Source organism: Lepeophtheirus salmonis, chromosome 6, assembly GCF_016086655.4.
Source record: "Lepeophtheirus salmonis chromosome 6, UVic_Lsal_1.4, whole genome shotgun sequence".
Lineage (NCBI taxonomy): Eukaryota > Metazoa > Arthropoda > Copepoda > Siphonostomatoida > Caligidae > Lepeophtheirus > Lepeophtheirus salmonis.
In genome coordinates, this window is record NC_052136.2 from 48490049 (window position 1) to 48507692 (window position 17644).

Here is a 17644-nt window from a genome sequence, read left to right on the forward strand (position 1 = left end):
CTCCGTTTGCGAAATAAATACCCGGGTTATTCGTTTTTATTAGCGGACATACTGTACATCTACTGTCTATAATATTATAGACAGTAGATAGGGGGAGAGTAAGGATACATGTTACAAAAAATGGATTTTTTTATAAGCTCCCATAAGTTTCACAATTTAAAAGATAATTCAACCCCAAAGTATTTTTTTATATAGTGCAATAATTAATAGCCATTTATTGGTTTTTTCTAAACTAACCAAAAGTAGGATACTTGATACATCAGGAGGAGGAGAAATGGTAAAGGGTAGGATGAGACATGTTACAACAGGGAAGAAAAATGTAAAAACTGCCATTTGTCATGTCCAAGCATTTATTTTACTTTCTATTACAGATTGTCAGCATAAAGTAAATACTTATAATTACATATATAAGATAAACAAATAAAACATCTACGGAAATAGAGCATAGTTAATAATAAAATTAAAAAAATATTTTTAAAACTATTTACTGTGATTGATTATTAAAGTATAATATGAAATTACACAAAAAACAAAACATAATTAAATATAATATAAATAAATAGCACATGTATATATACATATTTAATGAAAATGGGGTGTAGTAAGTCTCCTCCAGAATAACTGTTACAATCAGAATAAATGATGTGAATTGAATATTGAAACTAATAATGTATTTCAAGCATGTTAATTAATTGAACAACATACTATACTATGATATTTAAAAAAATAAAATTAAAATTTCATGTTTTATAAAATCTCAACACTCAACTTAAATGTTTACTTTTTGTGACAAAAATTTCAATGTTGAAATTCTTTATAACTATAAGTATTAGGCAACCCGGATTTTATGTTGATTTGATAAACAAATTCAATTCTATAAAAACAGGGTGGTTAGATAATTTTACATTTTAAATTTATTGGCTGTGTAACATGTCTCCTCCGTAACAAGTATCCTCACTATCCCCTATATATATCTGAGAGTGAATGATAATTATTGCATATTTATAAAATTTAAAGACTAAATCCTCAAAAACTCATTTAATTATACTATTTTTATGTTTGGTTCCTCTTTGGGGAATGGAATCAACTCGGTTTTGGGGATTCCACAAATGATTTCTCCACATTTCCCATACATTTTTATTTTTAAAATAAATATAGGTCAATAAAACTTACCAAAGGGAATTTAAAATAAATAAATATATTCTGTATTTTAATAACTTAATGATTAAGCATAATTATAGGTCAAGTTTACAACCAGACAGATTTCTTATCACCAAATATATATATTTATCATGTACAACTCTGCAATACGGAATTTTTTTTTATTAACTATTACAATTGTATACCTACGTTTACTCATGAAAAATTACTAAAATTATTTATAATAGGTAAAGTATCCTATTACTAGGAATCAAGTTGATGCTAGAGATGATGGCTTCGATAATTTTGTGAAATAATTTCCACTAAGCCCGATGATATAATCATAGAGGAATTGTTTGGACAGGACTTTACCTCCAACAGAAGTTGTATTGTATGGCACTGCACTAAGTATCAAATTAATAAATTTGATTGAGGATATATCTTATTAAATTGGATCCAAATTATTTGTATAAATATATTTTTATCAACTTTAGATATAATACTTAAAAAGAATGCAAATTACATGAAATTGCTTTCAAATATTGAATTTTTTGCGAGGAATCATATTCAGCCATCACTTGTTCTAATCTTATGATTAGATTTTCATGAACTTCTTTGATTTGTTTAACGTCTATACTTTCTAATTCTCTTCTTTTTTCCATAACGGACTCCTCTTCTTTTTTCAAATAATCAATTAACTTCCATAGATTCGGATGCATGTTTGTAATTGAGCTCTGTAAAGCATTGTGGAATTCTTCTACACTATTCTTTGTTTTTATAACATCACTAATTTGTTTAGAGTAAACGTTCCACAACTCGATTGGAAAAGTTGGCTTTACTCTTCTCCTTCTTTCTCCATGGCCTCGCAGACCCCCGATGTAATGAGTTTCAAAGTACGATACAAATTCTTGAGGCAAATCGTCGTCATCGGCGAGGTCAATGTATCCGTCAATCACATCCGGAATGGGCAAAAACGCTAATGCAGAGAAGCATTTAATCTTCATGTTAAAATCGCCGTCGGTGGAATATCTTAATTTTAGACCTATGTTTTCAATGTGTTGGTATAAATTTTTGGTCATATGAAACAAACACCCAGTGATGTTTTTTAATGGAAATTTTGCACTAAAGGCATTTAAATTTGTCTTTTCAAAATCGATCATTAAGGTTTCTGGATTAAAGGATGAATTTAATTTTTTTAAAGCAGTAAAAAGTCTATTGTAGGTAGCATCTGACCTATTTGGGAGTAAAACAAATAATCTTGGCACGGATACATGTCCAATAATAATGTGTAGAGTGAAGAGCTGGAAATACATTTCAGATGAGCAGTTGAAGGAACCGTCAAATGCCCAATCTGTATTAGAAGTGAGATCCTCTAATGCAACTTGAGAGCCAAAAATCAATATTCTATCAGGATCGTATTGACCGCTATCATACAGTAAGAACTGTTCTCCGTTGTCCAAGAATAAGTAATCAAGAGGAATAGGATATCCGCATCTGCCGATGGGGATTGCAGGAATTCGATTTTCCTTTTGTTTCAAGTTGTTAATACTATCATCCAAATTCACTGAATTTGACATTAGAGATAAAGGGGTTTCGTCCATGTCAGATGATGGCATTTCACCAGTTAATATTCGTGAAGAAAGAGTAACTGATTTCACTTTTCTTTTTTTAGCAGACACTTTTGGTTTCGGAGGTTTCGAAGGTTTATTGGGATGATCATGTTCCCCTACTCTGCTACAAACAGATATATTAAGGCTGTCGTTCTCCTTTGTTATAGTGTGAAGCCTAGATTTACATTTATCCCTCTCGCATTTCCAGTATACTTTGAACCCATATTTTCTGTCAACTCTATAAATGTAGTTTTTATCATCCACTAATTTCATTCCACCTCTTTGACTTTTCACTAAATGAACCATTTTAACAGCTTGGATGTATGTACAAAAGGAATTAATTAATATTTATGTTGTAACTGTATCCCGAAAGCGATGAAGGATACTTAGGAAAAGTACTACATCAAATATATAAAATGTAGAAACTAAGCGCCAATAGAAGAACAGTTTAACTAGAAACATAAAATTATAATTAAGTAAGTTGTTTCTGTCATCCACGGATCACATCAATACTAATTTAATACTTTGTTAGTTACCAAGGTCATTTGTCCTTGAAAGTTATGACTTTTAAAGTATGTAGTTGCAAATCAGCATAATGTAGACAAACATTAGAGATGAATTAAAATCCTTTAAGAATAATAATTATTAATGAGGTTTTTAAAAAATCCAATAGGCGAGTCTTCCTTGCGGCAAATTTTCCTAGTACTCATCGGAAGGATTTTTTTATATCCTCATTCATGAACCACTATAAAGTATTTTTTGTCTGCTGTTGATCTCTTGGTCATAATATTAGTGTTCTGATTGTTAATCTTCTGAACTCGAACGTGTTACATCTAAATGCACAAACCAATATAGGGATGTGCTTTTAGATATAACCAAGGTTAATAGAAATACATTATGTATTTCTATAACCTTGGATGTAACAAGCTATATAGCTATAGCTATAGATCCAATCGTTGTGGGAATCCGTATTTATTAGCGTTCTTAGAATTTTAGTGTTCTGCTAATCACTAATCCTCTAATTGATCACTTCGCTAATTATTTCTTATTCCACTAATTAGCTGAATGCCCACCTGTGATAACTAGGATAGGAATGATTGTTTTGATAATTATTTTTACCGATGTGGAATTAAATTCCCATAATTTAAATCTCCATAATGAAGCTGTACAGAGTGCATTCAATAAAGTCGAAAGGTTCCGTGATTCTGCGGGAGATTCCCTTTTGAATAGAGCTCTTGAATGTTTACAAGAGATGCGACGGGTGTCCAGAGTGGCCACAGAAGTGAATACAAAATATATCAGAAAAAATAGACTATAAAGAAAAAAGTCTCGTCATCCTCAGACCTCAACTCAAAACTCCCAAGCAAATCAGTAGAATCATGAAGACGCCATTTTTGAGATTAAGGCCAGATGCGGTTCCATCCCACTATGATCTGTTCCTTAAGACATGCTACGAGACCTGGAAGTCCATTGGTCGAGTGGACGTCTTCTTTAGCCTCGAAACGGCATTGGATGTCATTGAGATGAATGCAATGGAAATGGAGATCAAATCCGCCAAGATCCGTAATGGACCCACGAGTGTATGCACTAGGATGAGTGTGGATCACCAAACACTCCAAATTGAGTTTCCTTGTGGTTCTTTGTTGCCTGGGGAACATGTTCTGGAGATTGAATTCGTTTCTGAAATCTCCAAGTCCCTCAAGGGGCTCTACCGATGTGGAAATGGATCCGACCCCATCCTCTGTACGCAGTTTGAGTCAACCAGTGCTCGCCTTTGCTTCCCTTGTTGGGACGAGCCCGCATTCAAAGCCACTTTTAGGTAATAGTAGTAACTAATAACTACTACTTAGTTGAAATCATGGAATTAATCCAATTTATAGCATCTTTTGCTAATCCACGCTTCACTTCTCTCTTTTCAGCATCTCAGTCGAAGCTCCCAAAGGGAAAACCGTTCTTTGCAACACTCAAATTGAGAAAGAAGTGCCTGGAGAAGGATCCAGTATTACCTATCATTTTGAAAAAACTCCAATAATGAGCACTTATCTTGTGGCAATCGTCATCGGAAACTTTGATATGATTGAGGCGAAAACCAAACAAAATGTTCTTGTGCGTGTCTTTGCCCCCCTTGGAAAGTCTAGTCAAGCTCAGCTCACTCTTGATACAACCATCAAATCCATTGAATTCTATAATGACTTCTTTAAAATTGATTATCCTCTCTCTAAGTGTGATGTTGTGGGTGTCCCTGAATTTTCCGCACTTGCTATGGAAAATTGGGGATTAATTATTTTCCGTGATTCCTATATTCTATATGATCCTAATGTAACGTCGGCTCATAAAAAAAGAGACACAATTGCTACAATAACTCACGAGATTGCGCATCAATGGTTTGGCAATTTGGTGACGATGGAGTGGTGGACTCATTTATGGTTAAATGAAGGTTTTGCTTCATTTATGGGCAACATATGTGCAATGAAAATTTACCCTGAGATGGATTTCAATGTAGATTTTGTGGTATATTATTTGAAGAATTCCCTTAAATTGGATGCTCTTAAAAACTCCCATCCCATTGAGGTGAACGTTGAAGATCCGGATGAGGTAGAAGAGATATTTGATGAAATTTCTTATGATAAAGGCTGTAGCATTTTAAGGATGTTATACCATTTTATGGGGGATGAAGAATTTCGAAATGGGTTGTGCCATTATTTTCAAAAGTTTGCCCATAAAAATACGGTCACTGAACATCTTTGGCAGGCCCTGGAAACTACCTCGTTCAAAGGAATAGAGGAAATGATGTTTACTTGGTAGGTTTAAAGAAATGAAAATTCAATATCTTTTTAATTTAAAAAAAAAAAATATATTTACAGGGTTAATCAAATTGGATTTCCTCTAGTCAGTGTTTCTAGCCACTTTGAGAATAAATCCCTCACACTCACTTTATCGCAAGAAAAGTTTAATATTGACGGTAGTAAGTCGGCTGATGGAGAGAAATGGATTATTCCCGTGAGTGTTATTACTGAGAATGATCAAAAACCACAAAACTTCCTCATGGAAGATAATAAATTCGAAATTGTCGTCAATAATCCAGGACAATGGTTCAAGTTAAACTCTGATTGCGTTGGCTTTTATCATGTGAATTACGATATTAAGGATTTGAATAATCTGAAGACCCCCATAGCATCCAAACTATTAGGAGAAATCGATAGATTCAATCTTTGGAATGATATCTTTTCATTGGTGGAAGGCGGGAAAATGTCAACTGTTTCAGCACTCAAGTTTTTGGACGCATTTAAGGAGGAGGATACTTATTCTGTGTGGAACAATATTATTGACAGCTGTCATAGGATATCATCCATCATCATGGATCAAACTTATTATCCTAATTATCTCAAATATGTTGTAAATGTCATGACAAACATTTACAATCAGGTGGGGTGGGAAGCCCTTCCAGGCGAGTCAGAGAAACAGAAACTCCTTCGTCCTAGTCTTATTAAAAGAATGGGTCTCAGTGGTCATGAAGGAGCTATTGAGGAGGCTAGAAGGAGATTCGATCTTCATTTCAATGGCTCTAAAAATATAGAAGCAAACCTTCGAAATCCAATCTATAGTATAGTTATGGCCCATGGTGATAAAAATACTCTTAAACAGATGTTAACCATGTACAGAAAAGAGGATCAAGAGGAAGAGAAGGAACGAATTGCTTCCGTTCTAGTAAGTCTTTATAGAGTTTCTCTTTTTTACGAGCCTAATTACTAATTTATTTGTAGGGATTTGTGAGAGACAAAGACGTTTTGATGGATGTCTGGGATTTCTGTACATCCTCAGAAGTACGTACTTGTGACTCTGTGTTATTGCTGGCGAGCTTTTCTACCAACATTGTTGGAAGACAACTCTTTTGGGACTTGTTCAAGAAGAACAATTCATTCTTTTTGATGAACCAGCCTGTCCAATTGTATATAAGATTAGTTGAACTTGTTTCGAGTGGACTTTACACCTATGAAAAGGCTGACGAAGTTGAGGCCTACTTCAAGGAAAATAATATTTCTCATATTCAGCGCACAATTGATCGCTGCGTCGAAAAAATTAGAATGAAGGCAAAGTGGTTTGAGCGTGATTCGGAGGAAATCAAAAAATTCTTTCAATAGATGCATAGTTTGACTTCGTTGTTTTTTTACATATTTATAGTGCATATGCTTCACCATTAGAAACGAATGACATTAAAAAGCTCATGTTATGTTCTCATCTACACAATATTTGCATTATAGTTTGTGGACAGTATTTTTGAGTTAAATGTCTGCACTTATAATTATTGTTATATGTATTAAAAATCTTTTTTCTTGTCAATTTAGTCGTTCAAAGGATTTTAAGTGCACAAAAATTGATACTTTTTTGTCATGCCATAAAAATATCATTACCTCAAGGTGTTCAATAAAGTTTTGATGTCTACAAAATATTCATTACTTCTTTTGGAAGTGAAATAATGTCTGCTGTTAGTATCAATTTCCTATTTAATTAAAAATAATAATACTGTATGCTTTAGATGATGACTTAATATTTATATATCATGGAAAATGCTTAATTTGAAATTATTTTAGTAGAATTGCGCCACATTTTTCATACAATTGTGAGATTTTATCAAAAAAGCAAACCAATTATTTTTATTTCACGTAGTTGTAGGGAGCAAGAGGGTGTTCTAATTTGATGTCAAAAATGAATTGTTTATTGGCATTTCTTCTTAAAAATTGACGTTTGATGAAAGCAAAAGCAAAATTGTTAAGAAAATGACACATATTTTAGTTGAGCATTTTTTATTACGAGAAAAATTTATATGCAAACGAATCTCAAGACAATTTTTTACAAACTTAAGAATCCAATATTTCATTGAAAATTCATTTTGTGGTACCTGAAAAAAAAACAAAAAACAAAAACGGGATTGCAATTTTTACCGAATCCTTTTTTTTGCACAAAACTTATTTTATTTGAATAAATATAGAAAACGTAGTTATTTGTATAGTTTTTTTTTTTTAAACGCCAGTAATTTTTTTATTTATAATTCAACACTATCTACTCTCCTTGTACTTTAAAATGCATTTTTTGTGCTTTGGGTATAGAATATGCCTCCTCCATCCGAAAATCGGTGTTGCGTGTTCTCTTTTTATAGGAATCCAGACAAAAACTGCCCAAATTCCTCATTTCATCAAGCGCTTATACACAATGACATCTCACATCACTATGTAACCATATTACCCCAACGTTTTTGTCTGCAACCTGTTTGCCAGAATCATTTTACGGTGAACCATTTCAACTTGATACACCTTTTTTAAAAAAAGTGTAGTTGTATTATACACAAGAACTAATATCTGAGTGATATGAAATTAAATAACGCTTTCTCTAAAGCTCTAATTCTGAGCTCGTTAATATGAAGATCTCGATCATTCCCTGTCCCCAACCTTGTTCAAAGGAACCGTATGATAATTAACCTGGTAAGGAAGTATCCGTAAAAACTTCTAGTGTTTGATTAAATTTATTTTCACTGGTGCAAAGGCTATTCTTAGTTCTTCCCACCTTGATATATCTTTCTCGCTCTCTGAGGAGATTTGTATTTCTGGATTGAAAGGGTCATCAAAATTTCCCTTTTCTTATCGAACTGAAGGTATCTCTCAAAGAGTGGGGCATACGCAAATACTTGTCTCACACTTTCAATTTACCCAGTTATTTGTTGAATGTCTCAGACCGACAACCCTCGCCTGTGATAGAATTTAGCGACAAGATCTCTGATCTTTTGCACAATTATTTGTTGAACGTCTTGGACTGACAACCCTCGCCTTTGGTGGAATTAGCAACAAGATCTGGGATGATTTGCGTAGTAATTTGTCGAAGGTCTCTAACCAACAAACCTCGTCTTTGGCGTAATTTAGGAACAAGGTTTCGGATCCTTGGAGTAGTTATTTGTTGAAGGTCTCGGACGGACAACCGTCGCCTTAGGAGGAATTAAGTGGCAAGATCTCGGATCTTTTGCACAGTTATTTGTTGAAGATCTCATAATGACAACCTTGTCCCATGGCAATATATTCTTATAACATCTCTAGATGAATAAGTTACGTCTTGGAATCCAAGAACTCTTATTCAAATTGACCTTGAACCCAAGAATTGTGTATAACATCAATTCTAAACAGAACGAGAGTGAGGGATGCACAACAGCAATGACCTGCATAATTAAGTCATCTAAATAATGCTACAACTTACCTTAAGTTGTGACTTCAAATATATGAAACCATTTGTTTCAAAAACTTAGTAAAAATTATCGGTGCTGATGTCAGACCGAAACATGAAATATTTAATTGGTAAATATTGTTTCGCCATCGAAACCTGAAAAAACGACTTGAAAATTCTTAAAGGAATAATATAAATCAAACACATCTGAAGAGCATAAAAAAGGAAACTTGGTCTAGCCAACATCTTAATGAATCAATTCATTCTAATTTAAATTTAGAATAAACTTATTAATGGCCTTGGTATTTATTGTTACTCTCCATCGATAGTTATCCTTCTTAGGAACAGCGAATATTCCAGAAATAAAGGAAGGAGACAAATCACTTTCAGAAACTGTCTCAATAGCTCCGGAAGACAACATTTCCCCAACTTCTTTATCCACTGCTTTTTTAGTCTCAGTGCATAAATGAGGATTGCCTCCACATAAGAATAAGAAGCTTCTTTAGATAAAAATTATGGTTTATAACCAAGGTTAATAGAAATACAAGGTTATACCCAAAGTGATAATTCTGTAGAGAAAAACGCGTGCAAGGAGAAGGGGGGGGGGCAGAAAGACTTATGGTATCATTTTTTAAAATACTTATGTAATTATCATATGCCTACTTTATAATGATTTTTGAGGGTATAAAGAAAGTATTTATTAGCAAAATGTTTAATGAAGATATATTACGTATAATTGACTTAGACGTTTTTTATGTTACAGTAGATTTGTAATCGTCACACTCCATAAAATTGTAACTCATTATGAACCATATTCTCAGAATAATAACTAATGAAACGACAAAGTAGAGTATTTTGAAATATATTTGAAGTTCCAAGTTAAAAAAGAAGGCTTAAATTAAATATAATCTACATACTAAAAAATAAACCATCATATATTTATGTTAAATATACAAAATTAAACAATTGTAATCATATAACTAATAACAATAAATTATAAATACAGAATATTGAAATAATAAATTGATCCAAATAATATTTTCTTTTTCTGGCATGAATTCAGTTAAATATATCGTAACTTTATGTTGCTAAACAAAAGCCAGACGTGGAGTTTATTCAAAAAGATCATCTCCCTTTTTTCCTAATGTGGAAGTTGCTATATACAATTGTGCACAGGATAGATATATCTCAACGGATGAGATCTAAATAATTATTAATAATAAAGTAAATATCAAAATCATAAAATTAGACAGTAAATATACTAACCAATAAAAAATTTTTAGAATTAAATCCATCGTAAAGATTTAGTGCAAAAGCTAATTATGTAGTATTATCCGGCGATATTACTCCTTGTTAAGGGCATCAAAAAAGATTTCCCCCCGTTATTTATCCTTGTATAATAACAGTATACTATTATTATGAAGGATACGCACAATTGCTAATTATAATGCTACACCCAATCTAACTACCCCCGTTGTTGTGACCATTTAAGCAGTTGTTTTTGCGTTTTATGAGTTTTTTGAACACCATTTCTCGGGGCTTATCAACCATAGCTAATCCTCAAGTGATAAAAAAGTAATATTTATTGACTATGTAATATTGGAAAACCTAATGATCATACCCAAGTCTTTAAATGAAGAAACTAATGTTTAGGTATAAGTATGTCGTAGAGGTAGTTAGATTCATCAGGGTGACAAGATTCTTATTATAAAGTTTTGTTGTCTATTTCTAAAATATCTAGGCTAGAACATAATCGCAAATGTATAACTACACTATGAGTCATAGCGTAGTTATACATTTGTATTTACATTTACATAGCCTATGACATAAAATTAAACGTTGTTGATAATATATGTATGTATATATTATAGATTAAACATAAGTAGAATAAAACCACAAGTTCTGGTATACAACAATTTATTTAATTGTTACTTATAACAATATTATATGTAAAAATGAGAACAATAATAAAGTCAATGTGTTGAATAACTACGTGAGTTATAAATTTTATTCAAATATATCGGAACGCTAGCCATACAAATCGGCCATCGAAATTTTGGAATCCATCTATATCAAAAACAAAAATGAAATTTTTGCACGACATCTGTTGGCTACACGAAGGCAAATCCCGGGAGAATGATTGGATCACTACTTCCAAGCATTGAAACTCTTAAGTAAAGATTGCAAATTTAGGGCCTTCACTGCTGAAGAAGCAAAAAATAGCGCACTAAGGGATGCTTTCATACATGGACTCTACTCATTACACATAAGATAAAGGATCTTAGAGACTGAGACGCTTGATTTGTAAAAAGTTTATGAATAAGCAAGATCTATGGAATTTGCCGAGAGCCAATCTCTCTCTTACTTACATTCGCCTGCCGTTCCCTTAATTAACACTGTTACTGAAGGTCAAGAAGTATCATCGGCAGTTTCTTCTGAGGATAAACAAATAACTTCTTTAGTTGCTGTAAATAGATGCTATTTCTGGGGATATATAAAACATTTCCGTGATGAATGTCCCGCAAAAAATGCTGTCTTTATGAATTGGTTTGCAAGTCTTTGACGAATGAAAAAAATCCTTATATCTCGTCTGCAATTACAAGAGTCACAAATAATAGAACTCCTTTTTGTAATGTTCCACGAACACCACTTACAGACTTCTTCTTCTACTGACAAACGAGGTTTGGAAAAAGTGCTTGTTTTGGCATCAATGGATGCAAAAATAGTCAACGCATTAGTAGACAATGGGAGGACAGAAAGGTTTATATCATCAAACCTTGCTGAGAAGTACAATTGGCGATTAATTCCTTCCTAGCTAAGAGTATCTATGTTGTCTTCAACGTATCAACCTGAAATTATGAGCGTCTATGATGTTGAGAAACCAAAATCACAGACAAATTCACTTTTTGTTCTTCGAAATGTCTGCTGCGAATGTATAATTGGTCATAACATACTCAAAGAGCATTTGAAAATATAAATCCCTTTCCGAAGTCCGAGAAAGTTATTAAAAATAGGTTTTCCCTAAATTTTGAAAGCTCCTTATCCAACACTTCTTATGAGCCTCACGTCTGACTGTTGACCTATTATAGCAATTAAATAACAGCGGTACTCTGAGCTCAATAATAGGTTTTTGAGTCATAAAAATGTCTTGTGATCGACTACTCGCAAACCGAACCATTAATAGATATACACTTTTGGATGTCTATCCGCTCCCACGTTTAGACTATCTATTGATTAGAATTACAAAATATTCTGTATTTAGTAGTATATATATCTGAAAAGTCCATACCATCAGATAGCCATAGAAGGAAAAGAGAAGAAATTCACTGCATTTGAAGCGTGTGGTAAGCTTTATCAATTCACGAGAATCCCGTTTGGTTTCCAAACAGTAATTGATTTTATAACCTCAAACGAAAAATTGAAAAGTACTTATGTGTATATGGATGATATCACTATTTGTGGAAGAAGTCAAGAAAAACATGATGTTAACTTAGTAAAATTCAAAAAAGTTGTCCAAAAGTATGGACTAGTGATTAACAAAAATAAAAGTAAATATTCTTTTACTAAAATAACCCATTCAGCTGGATCCAGATAGAGTATGTATATCCACCTTTGGATACTTCATTTCCGAAAAATACTCCTATATTATGACGAGTATTTGGAATGTTTGCTCATTACACAAAATGGGTCAGAAATTTTTCTGAAAATGTTAGACCTTTAATAAATGTTACGTGTTTTCCGACGGAAAAAAAGAAAAGAAATGATACCTTTGTTAAACTAAAAGGAGAAATTGCTAGCTCAGTTCTCCCTGCCGTGGACCAGGAAGAATTTATGACTGTTGAAACAGACGCTTCAGAACATGCAATTGGAGCGGCCCTTAATCAAAAAAGAAGACCAGTTCTTTTTTTCTCAAGAACTGTAAATAAAAGGGAAATCAGGGATTCCTCTGTTGAAAAGGAAGTGTATGTTATCGTGGAGGCTATTTGCAAGTGGCGGTATTTCCTGATTGATAAACACTTTTCCATAATAACTGATCAAGAAACTGTGTCCTTCATGTTTAAGAAAAAAAAACATTCCGGTAGAATCGAGAATAAGAAAGTGCTTAGATGGAGACTCTAACTTTCATGTTTCTGGTATGACATCATCTATAGATCAGGAGAAGAAAATGCTGCGATGGATTTGCTTTCTCGAATATTCACTTCAACCCAAACTATTGATGATCTAAAAATGCTAAATATAAGTCTTGCTCATCCAGGGATAAGTAGACTAGCTCATTTTTTCAGTTACACAAATTTACCATTTCCATTGAGGACATTATAAGAGTTGTCAAAATACGTGATAGACAATAATAAATACATAAAAAAAACTAAAGGACTCTAGGAAAATAGCAGTTAAGGGAAAAATAAACAATTCAATCTAAAAACAAGGAAGACTATTTTCCTATCACCGACTAATAATATCGTGTTATAGTTGTGCCGTAGTCCCCTTATTCTTCTCTTTTCCCTAGGGAGAGACGGCTTGTTCAAACTGGCTTCGTATCTAGAGGAACATGTAGCATTTTCTAATTTAAAGCCAATCAGAATTGAAAACTACTAAATACTACATTCCTTGCCTCGAGTGTCCACTCTTTGCCCAGGGTCCTTTAACAAAAACGAATGAAATAGGAACTAAATTTCTGTATTTTTCACAAATTGCTTTAGTGAGTATTTAAAAATACTATAATAAATTAAATTAATAAACAATTGATGAATGAATATGTAGAATGATTGAATAAATAAAAAAAATGTCATAGCCTGGTAGTTGGAAAGACATAGACACTAGGGTACATCTTTCGGTTGTGAATCCCTTCTACTTCCTCCGTACGCACCAAGGAAAAATAATGGAATAACAGTATCTTTACAGATTGATGAATCCTCAACTGGAGTAGTACACGCATGATAAGACCAGTATCTGTCTTGAAATATATCCGATTTTACCAAATCTCCACAAGGACTCGACTTTTGATACTTGACATAGCACCAAAGTGCTCCATCATTCGTACTGAAAACATACAAAGTTGAAAAATAACTCAAGACTTGTTACCACCTATAAGTTTAGTGTCACGTTATAATGTTTGGAACTAAACCATAATTTTAAAAATCTTATATGTTTTGATGTACAAAAATTCTTATTTTACAAAATTAAGTGGTTTTGTAAGAATAAAGCGAACTACTAATGGAAATACATTGCTTTATGAAGGAAACTTTAGGAAATATGTGAGTGACCAATGACTAATAAGTTTTGAAGCTTTTCTTCTTGTGTATGTTATCTTCCACGTTAGTGGTTCTCTACCATGGTTCATATCTTACAAACATTCCAATACTTACCGTTATCTTATAGCTTGCTTAAGAATGTCATGCTTTTGAAAGATATCTTATTGATATCTACTTGCTATTGTTAAAATGCTGAAGAAAAAGAACTATTGACTAAGATTAAAATAAATCATTATTCGTTATTTTGCTTTAAACAATTTTGATTTTACATTTTCATATAAAAAGATCAAAATAAGTGTTTATCGAAATTGAAATTCAAAAACAGTTAAAAAACCAACCTAATGTTCATATAAACAGTTTTACCTTTCACAATTTCCGTGCAGTATTCCCCTTCCATCAATGTATTGAAGTGGAATACACTGACATAAACAATTCCGTTGGCTTCCTCGTAGCTCCATCGAAGTTATTAGAGGTAAAAGAGGCAAAATGCAAATAATTGTGAGGAAAAGTTTCTTCAGCGTCATTTTTTAAATAAGACTGAGTGAATATGAGGTAGGTTACTCTCCTTTTATAGTAAGACACACTCAGGTAATCCCAAGATGAAATAATGTAATAATATGATGTAATTCGACTACCTAAATTCCACATGGACTCTTTTTCAAATTTGTTATTCGTACAACTAATGACACCATACTTATGTATGTAAAGGTCAGCAATGAAAAAGGAGTTAGCATATATTAGTATTTACAATTGTTTACACTTATTGCCTTGTTTTGATGCCTGAATGTATACATTACGTATATACTTACATAGATATTTTATTATTCATGAATGGGTAGTATACAAAGTTCTAATTCAATAAACTTTATTGCAATTTATTACAACATAGGTTGTGATAAGATTGAAAGGAGGGAAAACTTTTATATTGCGATCCCAAGAGTGAACTAATTTTCCAATGAATATCTATTCAAAGAACACGGAACAAATCTCTCAGAAATAAATTACTCTGGTACAAGATTTAATCAACATATCACGAATTGTACACCACAAGGAGGGGTGAAGGGGCAATTGCCACCCCTTAGGTTACACAAACCTAGGAATATCCAGTCTTTTATAAATAAAAAAATGTCATCAGAAAATATATTTTATGAAATAAAATGTCTTCAAAAAAATGTTTTAAAAAATAGTGGGATCAAAAATTAACTACCCAACCCCTAATAAGTTATCATCTCCTACGCCAATAAATTACACATGCCCACCCCATATCTACATAGTACACACAAGTACATATATCAAGGTGTAAGATTGTATTGTTTTGATATGCAAAAATGTTATTTCCATGACTCATAGGGGATTAGGAAGAGTCAAGTAGGTGAAATATATGACTTGATGTATGAGAAACTATTTCATTTTTTTAATGAAAAAAACAAAGTTTAGAAATTAGTCAATGAGAAAAAAGGTTGTTGCGTGTGTTTTTTCTTCTTTTTTGTTCATTATTTGATAAGTCGTCGTGGTGTTCCCTTTTTTTCTGAAGTAAGCATTATTGCCTACCTTTGGTATAAAAAAAAATGCAGAACAGTTTCAACGTATGCCACTGTGAATATTTCAAGTGTATTGGAGCACTTAATTTAATTTTTTTATGCACATTTCATGCAAATTCTTTTGATCTATGTTTTTCATGACATCAAAAAAACGTCCTAGAAATTTTTTTCATAAGTTTTCCCTTGTCAGAAATACATTATTTGTTGAAATTAAACCACTGGTTCAGAAGATATTACTATTTGAAATTTTTGGTTCACAAATTTATGCTTCTACCTATCTATTTCGTTCGTAATAAGCCTCAAAACAATTCCCAATTAATCTGTACCACCCTATACATATATTTAAAGGTTAATTTATTGAAAGGAGTAGTCTTTTGAAGATTAGCGATGGAGACGGGTTATATTTACTATAAGTCTAATGTAGTGAAGTGATTCTAAACTTGCCTACAATTCTTCCCACGTTCCCACATAAAAGAAACGCCTAATATGAGTTTAACAATCGCTCTAACGTAAATAACATTTTGTGTAGTGTACTACATACCTGCAATTTACTTAACGGTTCTTGTTTAAAAGCTATTTTCAAATTCATGTCAATAACCTGCATCACAATATTTATGTATCGTAGTTATGATTATAATGTTGGTTCGTAAGCCTCAGGAAGATCTGTATGTAAACTTATGCAACTCCCTTAATTAAATCCCATTGAATGTCATTAACTATACAAAATAAGCCCATAAAAGTCATATTTGACATTTTAGCTAGTGTTGAACTCATGGTTTAAAACTTTATTTATATTTTCTTAATTCAGTTCAGACAAATGTTTGAATATAATTGATAATTAGCAATTGCGATATTTGCAATTAAAAACTGCAATAAAACCAATATTCATAATAAATAGTGTTGTTTCTGTCCTTATTTATTCAGTCTAGTCTAGTTCAGTCATACACTGGTCCTTACGACTATCCGTCTTTAAGACTGTCTGTACTTAAACTGATTTAAAAAGAGTAAATAAAGCTCAGGGACGTCATCAAGGACTTAACTTTATAAGTTGGTATGCTTGATATGCAGGACTAAACTGGACTGGATCGAGACTGAAGTGGACCGAGACTGAACTGGACATTAAGGCTTCAGTTATAAATAAGGACCGATACATCACTACTTGTTGGCATTTATGCATGGAATGCAGATTATTTTTTCCCTTTCCTTCATTTCTTTTCAAATTTTTTTTGACCAACTATTGTTTTTTTTTTAATATTTGTAAAGAGAGAACAGATTTTACAATTTGATGCACCGTACCGATTTCTAGGCAAGACATACATCATAGAGTTTAACTCTGGTACTTTAATAGTAACAGTCAAGGAAGAGGATATATAGCTACTCTTGGTAACAGTTATACAGTAATTAGCTTATACTCCAAGAGGTCACTATTAAAAAGCGTTGTGGAATTCAAATATCAGTCCGAAAAGCGTTGTGGTATAACATTGTATTTCTATTAATCTTGATTACATGATTGTTTTAAGAAGTTAAAATAATAGTATTTATCTATAATATGTCATATTATCAGAATTATAATAAAAAACTTATTTAATTACTTAAGTCATTCATTATACGATTGTTTTTATTCAAATCCCTCTTTTATTTTAAAATGAAAAATAGAAAATAGTCCTAAGTACTCAAACAAAAAGAAGAAAAAGAAGTGTATGTAGTCATTGACTAGACTCTATAACATTCAATACTCTTTTGAAAATATAAATTGAATTAGTCATAACCTAAATCAATTTATTTTTTCTTGAACGGGTTATTAATGGATGTGAGTCATTTCCAGCAGGGATAAAGTAATTGATCATTTCATATCAAATCGCCCAAAAGAGGCAATATTTCGCCTGATTAT

General features: G+C 32.3%; 1 protein-coding gene and 1 long non-coding RNA gene across 2 annotated transcripts; one reads left to right on the forward strand and one right to left on the reverse strand.

Annotated features, from left to right (window-relative positions):
* Positions 1-3668: 3668 nt before the first annotated feature.
* Positions 3669-7198, forward strand: Psa (puromycin-sensitive aminopeptidase). The gene is made up of 4 exons (XM_040715943.2): positions 3669-4569; positions 4670-5551; positions 5615-6458; positions 6515-7198. Exons 1-4 carry the CDS (start codon positions 4130-4132, stop codon positions 6890-6892), a joined length of 2544 nt encoding a protein of 847 aa, XP_040571877.1. The 5' UTR covers positions 3669-4129; the 3' UTR covers positions 6893-7198.
* A 6423-nt stretch (positions 7199-13621) lies between these two features.
* Positions 13622-15274, reverse strand: LOC121120937 (uncharacterized). The gene is made up of 2 exons (XR_011780948.1): positions 14576-15274; positions 13622-14000 (listed from the first exon to the last, which is right to left on the reverse strand). It is a non-coding gene; the product is annotated as an uncharacterized lncRNA (long non-coding RNA).
* Between the last annotated feature and the right edge of the window lie 2370 nt (positions 15275-17644).